Below are 17,309 nucleotides of genomic sequence, written 5' to 3'. Positions count from 1 at the left end.
CCTTGTTGGAGGAATTTTAAACGTTAATGAGCAGATAAGGGAAGATGTGCTGAGGGCAGATGGCCCTGAAGATGGTAACATCTAGGAAATTCCACTCACGGCTTATCCACTGCTCTTTTTCATTCCCTTAGAAGACAAGCTGAGAACTCCTGTTGAGTGACTAAAATGAGATCTTCCCGTGGCTCCTCTCACCTTCGGGTCTCAGCTGAAAAGCCTTCTCTGTCTAAAGTGGTCTCTAAGTCTTGTCCTGCCGAGTCACGCTGTGTCACAACATAATGTTTATTTCCTTCAGAGGATTTAAGGGGTTCCAAAATCATCACCCTTTAAAATCTGCCATCCTGCCGCCTCCTCCTCTCTGCTAGTGTAAAGCCCTGTGAGGTCAGGGGCCCTGTGAGTCTTGTCTACTCTCCTAGTGCAACAGTAAGCCCAGTGCCTGGCACACAAGAGCACTCAAAAACAACTGTCAATTAAGAATAAAAATTGGGGACTTCCCTGGTGGTCCAGTGGCTAAGGCTCAACGCTCCCAATGCAGGGGGCCAGGGTTCCATTCCTGGTCAGGGGACTAGATTTCACATGCATGTTTCAACTCAAGAGTTCACATGCCGCAACTAAGACCTGGCGCAGTCAAATAAATAAATAAATAAATAAATAAATATTTTTAAAAAGAATAAAAATTGAATAGAAAAAATGAGATAATGGACTCAAATTATGGAGAAAGAGTAGATTCAGTTTCTTATTTGCAAAATCCAGAGATGTTTCTCTCTCTCATTTTCCTGGAACTCTTGTGTACACTTCATCTAGTGCTGTGTTTCTGATTCACATCAGTCTTTGCTTGTTGGCCCCATTTGTAGCTGCTCTTCTTTGGACCTGCTCTCCACTCCATCTATTTCCTGTAGAAAGCTGAAAGGCACAGCTTGAATTGAGCCCCAATGGGTTATAACCCTTGCATAGCAGTTTGCTGGCAAATAGAGGAGCCAGATTCATTTTTTTCACTAAACTCTATGAGGTAAGCACGTGTAGGAAACAAAGCAAAAACCAGTGCAAAAACTATTCTGATATATAATCAAAGGTCTGATTTAGGGTCAAAAATTTCATATAAAGGTCACAAATTTCATATAAAGCTACACCCTGGGTAGAACAAGAAATTAAGGACAAATCAAGGAAAAGCCAGTGAGTACTGTGACAATTTCCCTGCTATTCATTACAGCTTGGGTTCAGGTCTTACCTGTTCTACCGAATATGGAAGACTCATTAGACAGCTCCCCACTGTGAGTTACAATCACCATTTTGTACATTCGACCTTGTAGCAAGTTCTGGAAAGAGAAGCTCTGGACTTGCGGGCCAACTTGAGCTCGCTCCTGAAGAGTTCGATCGGGGTTGTACAGAAAGATGTTGTACCATTTGAGCTCCCCCTCTGAGGGGGTCCAGCTGAAGGACAGGTGTCTGGTGGCATTCTCTGTGATCCTCAGGTTGGTGACAGCTGCTGGGACTAGAAAGGTTGAGGAGCAAGAGAATGAGACTGAGTTTCGGTACAGTCAACCCTGACCCAGCCCGGGGTTGGCATCTAGATGGCCACACTCCATCAAGCAGCTCAAAACACACCGTCCCTGCCTTTACGAATATTGGCTACATGGAGACCCCAGAGCAAAGAAATCTGAATATTGTGAATTAGCGAGGCTGGAGCTGTTAATGTTAAAAAGCAAAACCACAAGAGAACAACAACAACAAAAAAAACCCCACTAATGGAAAACTATCTTTAAAGACATTTTTTGCATGTAAAATAAATGTTAGTCTGAACTGTGTGATAAATGTTTTTCCAATACTAGGAACTAGATCAGAGATCAGCAATCTATCTATGAGTGCCCTCTGAGAGCTAAGAAATGACCATTGCAGGGAAGGGCAGTGGGAAGGAGAGACGAGGTATGAAAGAAAGGGAAAATCAGGCAGAAAGAGAAAACTCGATTCAGAGACATGGGAAAGAGAAGGAAGAGGAAAAGCCAAAACCATTTTTTAAAAAAGGTTTACATTAGGATTTTGGAACCCTTTTGGCCTTCCGTGCTACCTGCTGGCAAGGTGATCAAGTGCTACCAGAAATGACCTGCTTCCAAACTGTTGGCACAGAGGCTGCCTGATACCATGGAAGTCTTAAGATGCCAGTGGAAATAGAACAGGACATCTGTCTCCTCTCTCCTGGGTTCTCTTCTCCAAATACTTTCTCAGGCTCTTTTGCTTTTCCCCTCTCCTTATGCCAGATCCTTAAAAGTTGGTATTTCCCATGGTTTCACCCTTTGTCTCCTTCATATTCTATAATATTAGAGAAACAGTCAGTCTCATTTGCTTTATGGCTCGTTATGGCCTGCATGTTTGTGTCTCCACCCCGACCCCCCCGGAAATTCATGTTGAAACCTGAGGGCCAAAATGATGGTTTCAGGGGGTAGCGAATGGAAGATGATTAGGCCATGAGGGTGGAGACCTCATGAGTGGTATCAGTGCCTTATAAAAGAGACCCCAGAGGGCTCTCATCCTTCCCACCATGTGAGGACACAGTGAGAAGATGCTCACTGTGATCCAGAAAATGGGCCCTCACCAGACACCAAATCTGCTGGAGCCTTGACCTTGAACTTCCAGCCTCCGGAACTGTGAGAAATAAATGTCTGTTGTTTAAGCCACCCAGTTTATGGTATTCTTGTTATAGCATCCTGAACAGACTAAAACATGGATTTAACTAGAATTTTTGTCCAAATCTTTATCTCCAGCTCACTTTTCTGAGCTCAGGACCCCTATTATCAATAACCTATTGATCACCTCTCTCTGCAAGTCATTCAGACATCACAAACTCAGTTCAGAACTGAGCCCTCTATCTTTTTCCTTGACACTCTCTCCTCCTGCTTCTCTTATCAGTTAATAGAATCATCTTCTACCAGGTAGAAACTGTAGAATCTTTCTTCTGTTCCTCATTTTATACTCTACTCAGCCACCAAGTGCCATCTTATCTAATGCAGGACTATTTCTTGACTATATCTACTATTCTTCATCAGGGCCCCTGCATTAGTTTTGCTTTGGACCCTTATCGTTTCTATGACTGCCATCACCTTAGGACCCCAGTTACCTCTCTGACCTCCCCTCACTTTGTTGTCACTCACTGTGCTCTACCAATAGTGGCCTCATTACTGCTTCTCCAACGCTCTCACCTCAGGTTCTTCGCCTTGCTGTTTGCTCCGCTTCGGGATGCTCTTCCCCAGATATCTACACGGTCCTCTTTCTCACTTCTTTCAGACTTTTACTCATATGTCACCTTCTCAACAAAACCTTTCAGGACTGTACTATCTAAAATTGTAAGCGTCTAGCACTTGCTAACCCACTTCCTGCTTTAATTTTCTCCTCAGTATTTATTACCATTTAACATACTACATTTTTTACTTCTTTATTTTATTCATTGCCTTTCTCCCCTACTAGAATATAGGCTTCATGATCATGAGGGCTGTTTTATTCATTTCTGTGTATCCAGCATTTAGGACAGTGCCTGGTATACAAGTTCATTTATGAGCCTCTCTCCCCACCTTTGGTCTCTTCTCCATTCAATCTATCCCCCATTGCCATCTGATTTACCTTTTTTTTTTTTTAAAGTACAGATTTTTATTACAGAACATTCACTCTCTGGCTGCAAAACTTTTATTGTCTCTTTTTATTTATTTTATAAGATGAAAAATAAATTCCTGAGGAAGGCACGCCAGGCACTATCTAATCTGGCCCGAACCTGCCTTTCCAGCCTCATGTCTCCACCATGTAACACACACTTCGGCCACCGCAAAATCTCACTGCTCCTTCTCACACCTCCCTGTCTTGGCACGTGGTCATCTGTCTGCACTGGGTGTCCTAGCTTTTCTCCACGTAGAGAATTGCTTCATCCTTCATGACAGTACTGAAAGGTCACTTTCAAGAAGACTTCCCAATTCCACCTGACTCCATGCTCTCCTTGATGCTGGACATTCCTCTCTCACAAACAACCCTTATCACAATGCATTGTCATTATTTGTCCATGTGTCTGTCTCCCCCAATTGTCAGTCACTTCTTCCAGGGCAAGAAGCATGCCTAATTTATCTTTATGTCCCTATCGACATCAAACCCCTTTCAGACCTAGGTGCTTAATAAATAAATAATCAGTTAGACCAGTGGTGCTGTCTGAATAATGGCCCCCAAAGATGTCCATGTCCTAATCCCCGGAACCTGTGAATATGTTACCTTATGTGACAAAAGGGACTTTGCAGATGTGGTTAAGTTCGGGATCTTGAGATTATCCTGGATTGTCTTAGCGGTGACCAATGTGATCACAAGAGTCCTTAAAAGATGGAAGAGGGAGGCAAGAGAGCAGAGAAGGCTATATGGTGACAGACACAGAGGTTGGAGTGAGGCCATTGCTGGAAGGAACGTGAGTGGCCTCTAGAAGCTGAAAAGGGTGAGGAATGGATTCTCCCCACGAGGTCTCTAGAAGAAACACAGTCCTTTTTTGAACTGACACCTTGATTTTAGCCCCATAAAACCTATTTTCAGATTCTGATCTCCAGAACTATAAGATAATAAATCTGTGTTGTTTGAAGTTGCAAAGTTTGTGGCAATTTATTACAGCAAAAATAAGAAATGAATAGAGCCAGTTTTGATGCAAAATCTGAATTGGAGTGTGGTGGGCTGAAAGCTGTGTGAGTAGGCCGACTGGCGGAAGTGGCAAATCACGGTGAATGTTCCTGCTGTGTCAAGAAATATATATCATCTCCCAGTGTTGCTTCATCCCTTTGGCCCCACAGTTCTTAAGGAATAGCAGACAGGGAGGTGTTGTACGAAACAACAAGCTGTGCGAATTACCTGTCCGGCCTTCAGTTTGGGCTTCCTTGCTAAAGAGGCCTCCACTGACGGTTAGGATCTGTATCTTGTATTTCTTTCCTGGTGTTAGGTCTTCAAATTTGTGCTGCTTAGTCGTGGCTGCCTCTGATGTGTTACTTAGGAGGATCCCATTTTCACTTAGAAGCAGGATATCATATCTTTCTGCCACGCCAACAGCTTTTTGCCAACTTACTATTAAGGAGTGACTACTGTATGCATTGTCTGCAGTTATTCCCTGGACAGACGCTGGGACTGCAAAGAAAAGAGAGGCCAGTTGCATCAATTAGGGTTAAGTAACCAATTGAGAAAAACTTCCCTAAATCAACTGCAGATGGAAGATGATGCCTCATGGTTGCATCATTGACACTTTTCATGTGCCCTTAGGAGAAAGTATTTCTTGGCCTGAATTATCTGTATAACTGCTTAGATTCTCTTTTTTTTTTCTCCTCTGATTTAGACGGGATCTTGAAGTCAAACAAGTAGAAAAATTAGTGGAAGTGACACTGATAAATATGCAGAGTGATGCATATTGATGTATCTAGAAAGTGGAAGAATGCTGAACAAATTTACATTCAATGAATGCAGTTTGGATGACTGAATGGTGTTGCTTGTTTAGACTTTCATTCCCAAGATTAACTCAAGTCAAAGCTTTAAGCCTTGACCTAAGCAGTAGCATATAACAGTGTTTGTACTACAGCTCCTGATGTGAAAGGCCAGATAGTATTATTTGTTAATAACATTTTATGTCCTAAGCTTATATTTTTTCTCATTCTACATAATATCCTTAAGAGATCTCATCCACTCCCATGGTTTGAATTGTGAGCCATGTGGTGATGACTCCCAAATTTAAACTCTCAGTTCAGATCTCTCATCTATTTTTGCAAATGATATCCCTCTCTGGATGTTCCACAGACGCTCCCCCAACCCTCAAGATGCCCAGACTGAACTGCTCGTCTCCCTCCCACCACCTCCTTATTGCCCTTTGTTGGTCCAAGTCTTGGTCCAACTCTTGATCCAAGTCAGAAACTTGTCACACTCACCTTTCTACATAATCAAACATGAGTCTTGTCATTCCTGTCTCCTAAATCTTACATCTCTTGGGTCTTTCCACGTCTCTCCTCTTCCTCACTAGCCTAGGACACTATCATCTCTCACCCACAGTACTGCAAGTCTCTTGCTTCCTCACTTCCCACTGTTTCTAACTGTAGACAGTGTCTGGCAGATTCTCATAGCATGCTATGCTGAAAGCCCTTTAATCGTTATCCACAATTCTAAACACTTTAACAAGGCATACAAGGCCCTTCGAAGTTAGGTCCATCTACCTACTTGGCCACATGGCTCACATCGTTATTCTAGCATAAGTAGTGTATAGCTCCGCAAATGTGTCATGCTTTCTCTTCCGTCCAGGCCTTTGCTTTTCTGCTGGAACCAGATCAACACATACTTCACCAGGATAATTTCTTAGTGTCTTTTTAAATGTTACCTCCTCCTGGAAGCCTTCCCTGACTCTTTTTGTTTGCTCCTATAGTATCCTGACATTACTTTCATTTTAGCACTTATCGTGCTATACTTTAGTTGCCTTTTACCTGACTCCACTATATTGTAAGCTTCTTTGGTCAGGGGCCTGATCTAGCTGCTGAATTCCCATTTTCTAACATAGTGCTTGACATATAGTTGGAGATATACATATATGAAATAGAGACAGAGAAGGACACAGTACAGAGGCCCATGCCCCACAACTAAATAAGTGGTCATGAGAATGGAAGACATCTAGTACATATTGTATCACAGTAGAGAGAGCATGACGCTTGGAGCCAGATAGACCTAGATTTGAATTATAGCTCTAGGTCTTATTACATGTATCCTTGATAATGTTTTATAAACTTTCTAAGCCTTACTTTCCTCATCTATAAATTGAAGATAATGATCTCTACCTTGTAGTATGGCTAAAGATCATTTTAAATACCTGGCATTTATAGTGGTGCTGATAGCTTATTTTTGTTTTGAAAGTACTATGTGAATAGTGATATTAATATAAATAAACAGATACATTATTAATTCATCACAAATGAAGTAGATGGCATAGGTGTGTTTTTCTTTAAAGAATTTTGAGAAAGGGGTAAAATTTTGAAACACCCAGAGTTAGAGAATCAGCTATTATATCCCTTAGCAAGAATAAAAATCTATTCGCATGATTTCGTTTCTAATTACCTTTCATTTGTTTTTGAATCGCTCTATTCAGAAACAAAAATGCAAAGAAAAAAATTATGAGAAAGGCTCTTGAAACCACATTGAATTGTACGAACTTAGTGGTTTTGAATTCGGGTATTTTCCATTTGTGAGTGGCCAAGCCCATCCATTGTCCCATTATGGAGAACTATTTGGCCCTTCTCCAGGGGGACGCTTACCTGTCCGCCCGAGCGCATCTACCTGGTTCTTCTGGGACCCGCTGACAGAGGCGATCACGATCCGGTACTGCTCCCCAGCCTCCAGCCTGTGGAACGTGTGCTCAGAGACAAGCTTGGGGACGGTCTGAGACTCAACCTTTTGATTCTGCCTGAACACTGACACCGTGTAGGAATCCACGTCCCCCCCACCTGGAGTCCAGTTCACCGTCAGGCTATCTGTCGCCCCGTTGGGAGAAATGTGAATATTTTTGACAACACTAGGAACTAAAAAAGAAAATAAATTTTAAAAGCATCACTTAGAGAATGAACTGTGGAAATTTTCAACTAAAAGTTTCGTGCTTCCTACCTTTTAGCATCTACTGAAAAAATACATGTGGAAAAAATTGGTATCATCTATCATTTTTCTCTAACTTTTCTACTTGAACTGAAGTTGATGGGGGAAGTTTAGAGGGACATCAAGGCCAGTGAGTGGAAATGAAGAATGCCAGTTATATAGTGGGCGCTAATTAGATTGACTTGGTCCAAGTCTTGGTTTTCTCATTTACTAGTTGTGGGACTATAGGCCAACTGCTTAACCCCTGTAAGTTTCAGTTTCCTTATCCGAAAGAGAGCAATGATAATAATAGCGACCAGCCCACGAAATTGTTAGGACTGAACAAAATGTACATATAAAATACTTGGCTGTGTGTCTAGTTCACAGTAAACTCTTAATAAATGTTAACTATTATAGCAACACTCCTAATAGAGTTCCAAAGAAGGAATATCCAACCAACCAATCAGGTTATTTATACTTAATCTGTAAACCTCACAGGCAACAGCTATTCATATCAATTCAATGTTATTTTTCAGAAAGCTTTTTTTTTTTTTTTTTTTTTGCGGTATGCAGGCCTCTCACTGTTGCGGCCTCTCCCGTTGCGGAGCACAGGCTCCGGACGCGCAGGCTCAGCGGCCATGGCTCACGGGCCCAGCCGCTCCGCGGCATGTGGGATCCTCCCAGACCAGGGCATGAACCCGTGTCCCCTGCATCGTCAGGCGTACTCTCAACCACTGCGCCACCAGGGAAGCCCCAGAAAGCTTTTTTTTCTCCCCCTACTTCATACTTTAGTTTTGTTAAACCAGCTTGGACAACATTATTGTCACTATCAAGATAACCTTCTCCCTTCTTGCCACCCCCCAACCCCTTAGCCCTTTAAATCCTCAACCAAAACGCCTGGCTACCCAACATGCTAAATACACCACACTATCTAGTCAGCTTCTAGAGCCAGATTTCCAATTACCTGTGAAGCCCTCAATGAAGGCTGACTGCTGTACATCTCCACTGATCGTCAAGACAAGAATTTTATACTGGCGCCCTGGTGTGAGGGAGGTGAATCGATACTCAGTTGCGGTATTGACAAGGTGAAAAGGAGGAAATACTTTCATATCGTTGAAGAGCAGTTGGATCTCATACTGGTCGACGTCCCCATCAGCTCGTGTCCATGTCACCTGAAGGTCCTCAGTGCTCCTGTTCCGCAATGTGAGATCCTTAACAGCCTCTGGGACTATGAGAAGACATTTCAGGAAAGTGACTGATCAGAGTTTACTACACAATAATTTATGAATCACATTCACAGAACTGGCAAACATCTCCCTTTCCCAAATAAACCACTTCAGCTACTTCATGCATAATTAAACAAGAAAAATTGGAAGCAACTATTAAAATTGTAATTTTTTTCCTGGCATAAATCTTATATGCTAAGTATTGGTAGAATATAATTGTAAAATGAGTTTTGATCTCAATCATAGGATAAAACAAGACATCTAGAACTTTAAATGCCACAATGCAGGAGGACAGGGAAGAAAAATGAGAAGTTTGGTGTTCCTGCTCCCCCACTATGCTTGCTTTTATCTGCCAATAAATATTCTGTAATTATAGGCCATGGCTTGGCTGAACGATGTTAGCTCCAACTGAGACTAACTGGGAATGTAATTTACTGATCAGTAAGCAGAGAAAATTCAAGGTTCAGATAAATTATTTACTCGATGACCTTCAAGTCCCAACCAACTACCAAATTTTGCAATCTTTCCACTTACTTGTTCTTCCATTCCCTTGTTCACTGGCTTCATATTGTCCACTTTTTGTAGTAACAGTGACACTGTACAACCGTCCAGGGACTAGCTTAACAAATATACACTCGTTTTCAGACTTGGGAATGCTTTTCGTTTGAATGAAGTTGTTTTTGTTTTTAATGGTGACTTCATAGTGATCAAAGTCTCCAGTGGCATGTACCCAGGATACCTTTAAATAGTCGCTCCTGGCTGAGTTGCTGATACTGACTCCCTGGACCTTGTCAGGTACTGCAAAAGAGAACAGAAGACAGCTAGAGATTTAATGGTTCTGAGGGAGCAATTGATCACAGATGACAACACGAGACGATAAAGGAAAGTGAGTAGATTTTTACTGTGTGCATTTAAAAGAAAAATCTTAGACTTCAGATCACAAATTTCTGGAGGGGAAAGATTGTTATCAGTTTAATCAGTTTGGACTGATTAAATGGATCTTTTCACAGACCTGATGAATTAATTCTAATCCTGTTGTTAGCCTACACAAAGTGTCATGTACAAAATGGAGCATTAAACATAAAAACTGATGATTAATATGAATGATAGCAGTGATATTAATAATTCCAGCATACCTTGGTGACTCAAGATATGATACTAAGTTACCAAGAAGAGTATAAACAATCCAAAAGAAAAATGGAAGATGAGGAAACACATATGGTAACTAATACGTGAAAAGATGTTCAACATCATTGGTGACCAAGGAAATGCAAGTCAGGGCCATGGCACAATACCATTTTACATCCATTTGGTTGGCAAAATTTAAAAACTTGATAAAACCAAGTGTGAGAGAGGATGACCATCTACAGGAGATTGGATGAATGAAATGGTATATAAACACAGTGAAATACTATACAGCAGTCACAATTTTTCTTAACTCAAAACACAAAAATATGAATTTTGCCCTTAATATCAAAACACAAAATATGGATGAATCTTATCAAGATAATACTAAGTGAAAAATCTTAGTCCCCAGAGATTACATACTACATAAAAAATACCTTTTTTTGTATTAAAACAACTAAAATTTAAAAAATATAATTTTAGGATTACATAAATAATAAAACTGCAGGATGAAAGGCAAGAGAGAAAAATAAGAGTCAACATGATGGTTACTTTGGAATGGACCAATGAGGTGTGAAATACATGATCTGATATAGATTATTATCAAGTCCTTAGCTTTTATTTTGGGTAGTGGTTTCTCAAGTACATATTAAATTACTAAAAATTATTAACTAAATGTCTAAATTTAATTAAATGCCATAAAAACAAATTGCAGTGGCAAAGTGGCAACTGATGCATAGGATCCTGAACCAAGAATTATGATTAATCCAACTTTGTGCACCTGACATTCCCCATAAACATATAAACAAACGAACAAACAAATCTGTGTACCCATGGGTTTTTTCTCAACTGATCAATCAATCAATCAGTGCTTGTTAACCGGAACACTGTAAAATAAGGCAATTCTGTATTTTGAGCGTGATATTAAGGATATTCTATTTTTTCATTTGGGGCTGTATTTTAATTCAAAAGTAGGCCCTAGATTCGTTACTATTTGGCTATAACTGGATCTTATAAATATTAATGAGAAGGAGCATTGAAAAGAAGTATGAACTCAATCAGATTCAGGGCCCTAAATTTCTATCTTAATACTAGCATGTTCTCTGGATCGTGTAGCCTCTGTCTATGTTTGGTTTATGTTAAGGGATTTCTGCTCTGACCACATGCCACGCCTATGTCCAAGTTTTCTCTTCCACTTTCTTCCAAAGCATGAAATGACCCAGAAATTTCAATATTTTGGTATCTAAGCTACATTTTTCATGAAGCTTCTTAACACCTACAAGTTGCATTACTATCCTTTGTTGGCTTATGTGTGCTGGTTTTTGTACTGGAATATATCTCACCACAGATATGGAGCAAGGGCAGGTGTGCTTTTTTTCAAGATATTTATCTGGAACCAATCAGAGTGTTGCTAGAGTTTAGTCATCACAGACTTGTACAGAAGAAATTCTGAAGTGACACTGTAAGTATGGGCTAAGAAAGGTCAGCAATCCAGGCAATTTACTGAAGACAAAGCAGGAAGAAAAACCAGGCTGAATACCATGCTAAGTCAGTAAGGGGCTCTCCAGGTGGAACTGGGGGTAATTTGTGGGACTTGCCTTGCTGTATGGTGAGATGATGTGATACAGAATTAGAAATATTGACACTTTCACCCGAAATGTAGAAGGCATTGAGACAATCAGCCAAAATCAACATGGCAACAACTCAGACACGACTCTCCAGTTAAACTGACTTGTCAGGGGCAGTGGTTTGCCTTGATAAGTCACGGGCCAAATCCAAGTTCATGTTGGTAAAGCATCAAAAGGGTTCTTTGAATAAAGGATCACTTTTCTTGCATTTAAAATCAATCCTAGCACAAGGCCTTGCAATATGAAGGTCATGTGAATAGGAAACATTCATGAATTGACACCAAGGGGAAGCAAGGAGCTAGTGGTTGGATGAAATATCCTTTAATTTCTGGCAATTTTTAGGCTCCAAATTAATCAACAGAAGACACTGACATAAGGCTGCTTTGTAAATAGAAATCAGATCTCAGTCAGTATTGTGCTTATCGGCATACGTAATAATTTGAGGGTAGGGACTATCTCTTTATATCCCTGACTAGTGCTTTCAGGGAGAGCATGACATAGTGGAAACAGCCTTGGAGCGCTGTAGGGGCTTGGCTACTGCTCAGCCGTGTGACCTTGGAGAAGCCACAGATTCCTCTCTGGGACTTTATCTCAAATGAGATGGGATTAGATCATTCTAAGGACACTTTCAATGCTAGCATGCTGTAACAATGTAAATTAGTGGTTCTTAACTTTCTGAGGTCACAGAAATTATGAGAATCTGATAAAAGCCATTCATTCTCTTTCCAAAGAAATGCACATACCTGCCCTATCCCTAACAAGTTCACGGACAGTTTGGGGGTTACTACTTTCCTAAAGTCTACCCACGAAGCACTGGGTGAAAACCCCTGATCTAGGTGATTTCTGATTATTCATTTACCAAACATTCATTACTCAATGAATGACTCTGGAGCCTACTAGGCTCCAGACCCTGTGCTGGGGTACTGGATGATGTCAGTTGTCCCAGATTCTCATGAAAAAACTGACATTTTAAAATGCAAATATCAAACCATAGCTCAGCAGGAAAGATTTGATAAAATATTAATCTCACTTTAAGCAGAAATCTCAGATGTAAACCCCAGGAAGCATAAGTATATTGGGAAAACGGTAGTTGTCTAAACTTAGTTTCCAGCACATCGAAGACCAGGTCTTCAAAGCCTTTGCTAAGATTTTGCTCTTAGTCCCAGAATTATAAAGGTTCACATTTTCACCTTGTGTGTAAAAGGATGAACAGTGGTCTTGACGAACAGACATTTCAGGAAGGATTTCAGGACAGAGAGTTTTGTAGGTTCTGGAGTCATTCAGAACTGGGTTTAAATCCAGGATCTGAAGTGCACTGGCTGTTTCACAAGTTAAACAGTTGGACAAGTTATCCTGAACCTTGGTTCAGCATCTTATCAGAATCTGTAAAATGGGTATAATAACAACTACCTCAATAAGTACTTTATAAGGATTAAAGTAGTGAACATCCATAGAACCAGGGTCTAGCAACCCTAAACAGAAATACCTGTTACTATATTTGAATATACTATGAATTCTAGCCACGAAAATGGTGTTCATCTTACTTTAAAGGTAACATCTGCTCACATAAGGAACTTCTTGGGTGAAAATATGAAGACTCTATAATAATGTTGTGATCTCAACGGTCTTTAATCCCCCCATTACAGAATTGCTGCAGAACTGTGATGCCCTGAACCACATAGCCGGCTGGCTCTCATAGGGCCTGAACCTCCTGAGATCCTCACCTGTCCGCTCTTGGCCGAAGGAGTGATTTTCATATTTGCCACTCCTCGTCGTTATGGTCACATTGTAGAGGCGGCCCGGGGTAAGGGAGCTGAAGGAACATTCACCGACAGACTTGGCAATCACGAGGGACTGAACCACCCTGCCATCGTGGGAGAGTGTCACCACGTAGCTATCCACGTCTCCAGGAGCCGGCAGCCAGGATATGCTGAGGTAGTCATTGCGACCAGAGTTGTTCACCCTTACTCCACTCACACTGGAAGGGACTGGGATTTAACAAGGGGGAGAATATTTTAAAAGAAAGGCACAGTCAAAAGTTGGAGCCATCTATTGCGGTGGGCAAAAACAGTGTGGACTCAGGAGATCTGATTACCTATGAGGTCAAGGAAGGGTGACGATTTCACTGTAGCTTCTGGAAGCTGAGAGTTCTTACATCATTAGATTAACCAAGATAAAAATCCAAGGAAGTCTTTTGGATGCCTCATAAATACAAGGATGCTGCTACTGCATTTTTATGGTGTGGTTGTTTGTAAAGTGTTTTAAGTGGAGGTTTTTTTATGTGAACATGTCAGGGAGTCCCCTATGTAGGAAAGGGAACAGACATTAACTATCTAAATGAAAGAGCTTGAACCAAACCCATCAATATAGAAAGGTTTTTGAGGGGAAAGGTGAAGAGTGCAATAGCTTTTCTAAAAGTCTTAGACATTGGGATAGCTTCGACCTTCTTGCGATTAATTTATTTATTCCTGGGGTGTCTAATCATTTACACAGGTGAAGGGGTTGTATTTCCCTTTGCAAAGCATTTCCTGCCCTCTAGTGGTGAGAAATAAACCTAAATGCCTATCCTAGAAGCAATAAGTCTGGAGACCAGACTTGAGGGCAGAAAGACATGCTGTGGCAATAATGGCCTTTCTGATGTCCACCATAATTATGTGCTTCTCTCAGTTGGGGTTTTAGCGTCACAAGCATTTACTAAGAACCAACAATTTTCCGACTATACAAAAATGGAAAAGATGTGGATGACTGTAAAGAGTTCCCTGCCTACAAGTACAGTCTGCAAATTAATAATCATGGTATTGAATAATAGCTGTTCCATGTATTAGAAATAAATGCATGACAAATAGTACTGTCAGTAGTGAATATAAGAATAAAATATATAGTATATATGAACTGCACTACTGTTTTCATCATTGGTTGACTGACTTCCGCTATATATTTTCATATAATTGTCAATATCCGTACATCACATATAATGGACAGGATTTGGCTAGATGACCTTTGAGAATCTTTCTCATCTAATATGCTCTGACTTTGTGGTTTAATCCCCAAAGTCTTCTGTGCATTTACAAGCACTTATACATCACTAAAATTATAAACAGCACTCTACTAAATAATTCTGCTAATGCTGTTCCATGAACATGGACATATCCCAGATATAACATTGAACTTTTAGCCATACTATTTATGTATTGATGCCTTCCTTCCTTTTTTTTCCCCTTTCCTTCTTTCATCCATCTAACCATCTGTATATCCCTTGGTTGTTCTCAGAATAACTATTCTTGTTTTTTAAAACTGCTGGGAATATTTGTAACTATCAACATTTTATTAGAAAGATATAATTATTAAAAGTTTCACCAAAAATATAAATTCATGTTTAAAAAAAAGATATAATATTTATTTTTTTTCTTTAGAATGAGCATTTTCTCAGGTTAGAATTAGATTTGTTAAGCACATCTGGTATCTTCAGTTTTAAATATTTTGCCACCTTATCTAAGCTGGAAGGGTTTATATACATGTTTCAACTCTGTGGAAATATAAGTGAATTATTTCAACGTTGACTAATACTTCAGTACTTTGAGTAGATGGTAATGATTATCTAGGTTTTAGCCATTGAATTTTTTTACAATCTACCATGTACAGAATTTACTAATTGAGGCACCTTTCAAAATCTCTAGTTATTGTGTTTCTATAGTGATATCCCATTTTTCTCTTTTTTCATGATAATGTCTGCACTCAATGTGTTTGAATAAAATATCTGATGTTTATATCTATTCATATCTTGTCCTCTCCTTAAGACTTTATTATCATTCTTCAAAGAATTTCTTGTCTCATTTTTGCATACTTCTGTTATATAATGGTCAAATATTGATACCTCTGTTGCCATTAAAATATAGGTATAAAAATAATTACAAGTCCCACTTATCAAGTGATCTCAGATATCAAACTATTTTAGTATAGCACCATACGCTGGACAGCCCTTGTGGTATTTTAAGATGGGAATTAACCTGTGTGGTGGCATCTGACTACTTGCTCACAAAACCATTTCCTTTTCCTCTTGGACACACAGCTAGACTGTATTTCCCAGCCGCCCCTGCAGTTAGGTGTAGTCATACAACTGTGTTCCCGTTAATGGAATGTAGGTGGAAGTGATGTGTTTACTTCCAGCTTTAGTAGTCTTCCTCCTCCCCATAACCTCCATTCTCTGAAGAAATGGAGAGACCTCTGAGAACTTAGAGGAAGGAAGAACCACAGATGGTAGGAGCCTGGGTTCCTTAATTATTGCTTAGAGAAGAACCAACCAATAGAGTTGTCTACTCAGGAACACCCACATTGTACATTTGTATAAGCAGGAAATAAGTCAGCCTAATCTAATACAACTGCAACTCACTGGGAAATGGATGCAAGATCCTTTTCAACTCCTCTCCTAAACTTGTTATTTCTCCTTCCCCACTCTGATACCCTGTGTTAGGGTGATTTATTGGGGATGGAAGAGAAAATGAAGGCTTAGATAGATGAGTGAATGGCAGAGCTAGGACCAGAATCTAGGCCTCTTGATTCCCCAACTAAGCTTTTCAGTCCCTCACCCCCAATTATGCTACATTGATGGACGGTGCCAAGAACCATTAAAAGAGAAGAAGGAAGGTATCAGAAAGAACACAGGCAACAGTGTCAGTTGCCACAGAATGACAGAAATGGGCAGACATCAGTGAATTTCTACCTAGACTATGAGATATTTTTTCAATGACTTAGTTGCTCTTTTGGGAGAGTTAATGAAGTTAATGGTCCTTGGGTTCATTAAGCAGGTGAGATTCATGATTTTAGAAAAGGATATATCTATGGATACCTCACGCTGATACTCAGAATCTGAGCATTGGAAATATAGTGGGAGGAGACTGACATCCAACTTAACATAATCATATGAAATTAAACAGGCAAAGTCACTGACCTGAATTCACTAATAATTATTAAAGCTTCTATTGGATTTATTTAATTGTATATCTTTCTAAGAAACTGGAACATACATTTTATATTGTTTGTTTTTGTTCTTTCTTTGTGTTGTGTAGAAAATTATATTCCCTTCTTTGGTGCTGCACCTCTGCCTGACACATATGACCATATGACATTTATTTGATTACTTAGCTCTCTGCCCTATTTGACTATGAGCTCTTTAAGGTCAAGGAACATTGTTTAGGTGGCATACAGTATTAAGCACTGTTTAATGTTGCTTGTGAAAATATATGGGATTGGGTAATTTTATTAGCTTAACTTTTTTTTTTTGCGGTATGCGGGCCTCTCACTGTCGTGGCCTCTCCCGTTGCGGAGCACAGGCTGCGGACGCACAGGCCCAGCGGCCATGGCTCACGGGCCCAGCCACTCCGCGGCATGCGGGATCTTCCCGGACCGGGGCATGAACCCGTGTCCCCTGCATCGGCAGGCGAACTCTCAACCACTGCACCAACAGGGAAGCCCTAGCTTAACTTTTGACCATAGAAGTTGGAGATCATTTTTTTTTTCTGTGTCTTGAAACCAAGAATATGAAAGAGAATGGAAGATACTTTTTAAAAAAAGTTCATGACTTGTTTACCTTAATCGGACATAAATATTTCAAAGAAAATCAGCTAGATGAAGGAATAAGCTTAGGTAACAGATGACTATCATGTCATTGCAAAGGGTTTTCTAGGAGTTCTGACACATGTATTGGAGATTTTAGAAAATTTAGAATTCATTC

The 17,309-nt window shown here is 40.2% G+C and overlaps 1 protein-coding gene across 2 annotated transcripts in view; it reads right to left on the bottom strand.

The window, feature by feature from the left end:
• Nucleotides 1-17,309, bottom strand: part of PTPRB (protein tyrosine phosphatase receptor type B) — a 116,117-nt gene that overhangs the window by 39,719 nt on the left and 59,089 nt on the right. For both annotated transcript variants that reach the window (XM_060112263.1, XM_060112264.1), the window contains 6 exons: nt 13,303-13,566; nt 9,360-9,623; nt 8,564-8,827; nt 7,287-7,550; nt 4,861-5,130; nt 1,226-1,489 (listed from right to left, as the gene is read on the bottom strand). In XM_060112263.1, coding sequence (XP_059968246.1) covers nt 1,226-1,489; nt 4,861-5,130; nt 7,287-7,550; nt 8,564-8,827; nt 9,360-9,623; nt 13,303-13,566 — 1,590 coding nt within the window. The remainder of the gene's footprint in view (nt 1-1,225; nt 1,490-4,860; nt 5,131-7,286; nt 7,551-8,563; nt 8,828-9,359; nt 9,624-13,302; nt 13,567-17,309) is intronic.

The sequence above is a fragment of the Mesoplodon densirostris genome, chromosome 11, assembly GCF_025265405.1.
Source record: "Mesoplodon densirostris isolate mMesDen1 chromosome 11, mMesDen1 primary haplotype, whole genome shotgun sequence".
Classification (NCBI taxonomy): domain Eukaryota; kingdom Metazoa; phylum Chordata; class Mammalia; order Artiodactyla; family Ziphiidae; genus Mesoplodon; species Mesoplodon densirostris.
Note: the sequence above shows the minus strand (reverse complement) of the source record. Positions and strands in the feature narration are given on the sequence as shown.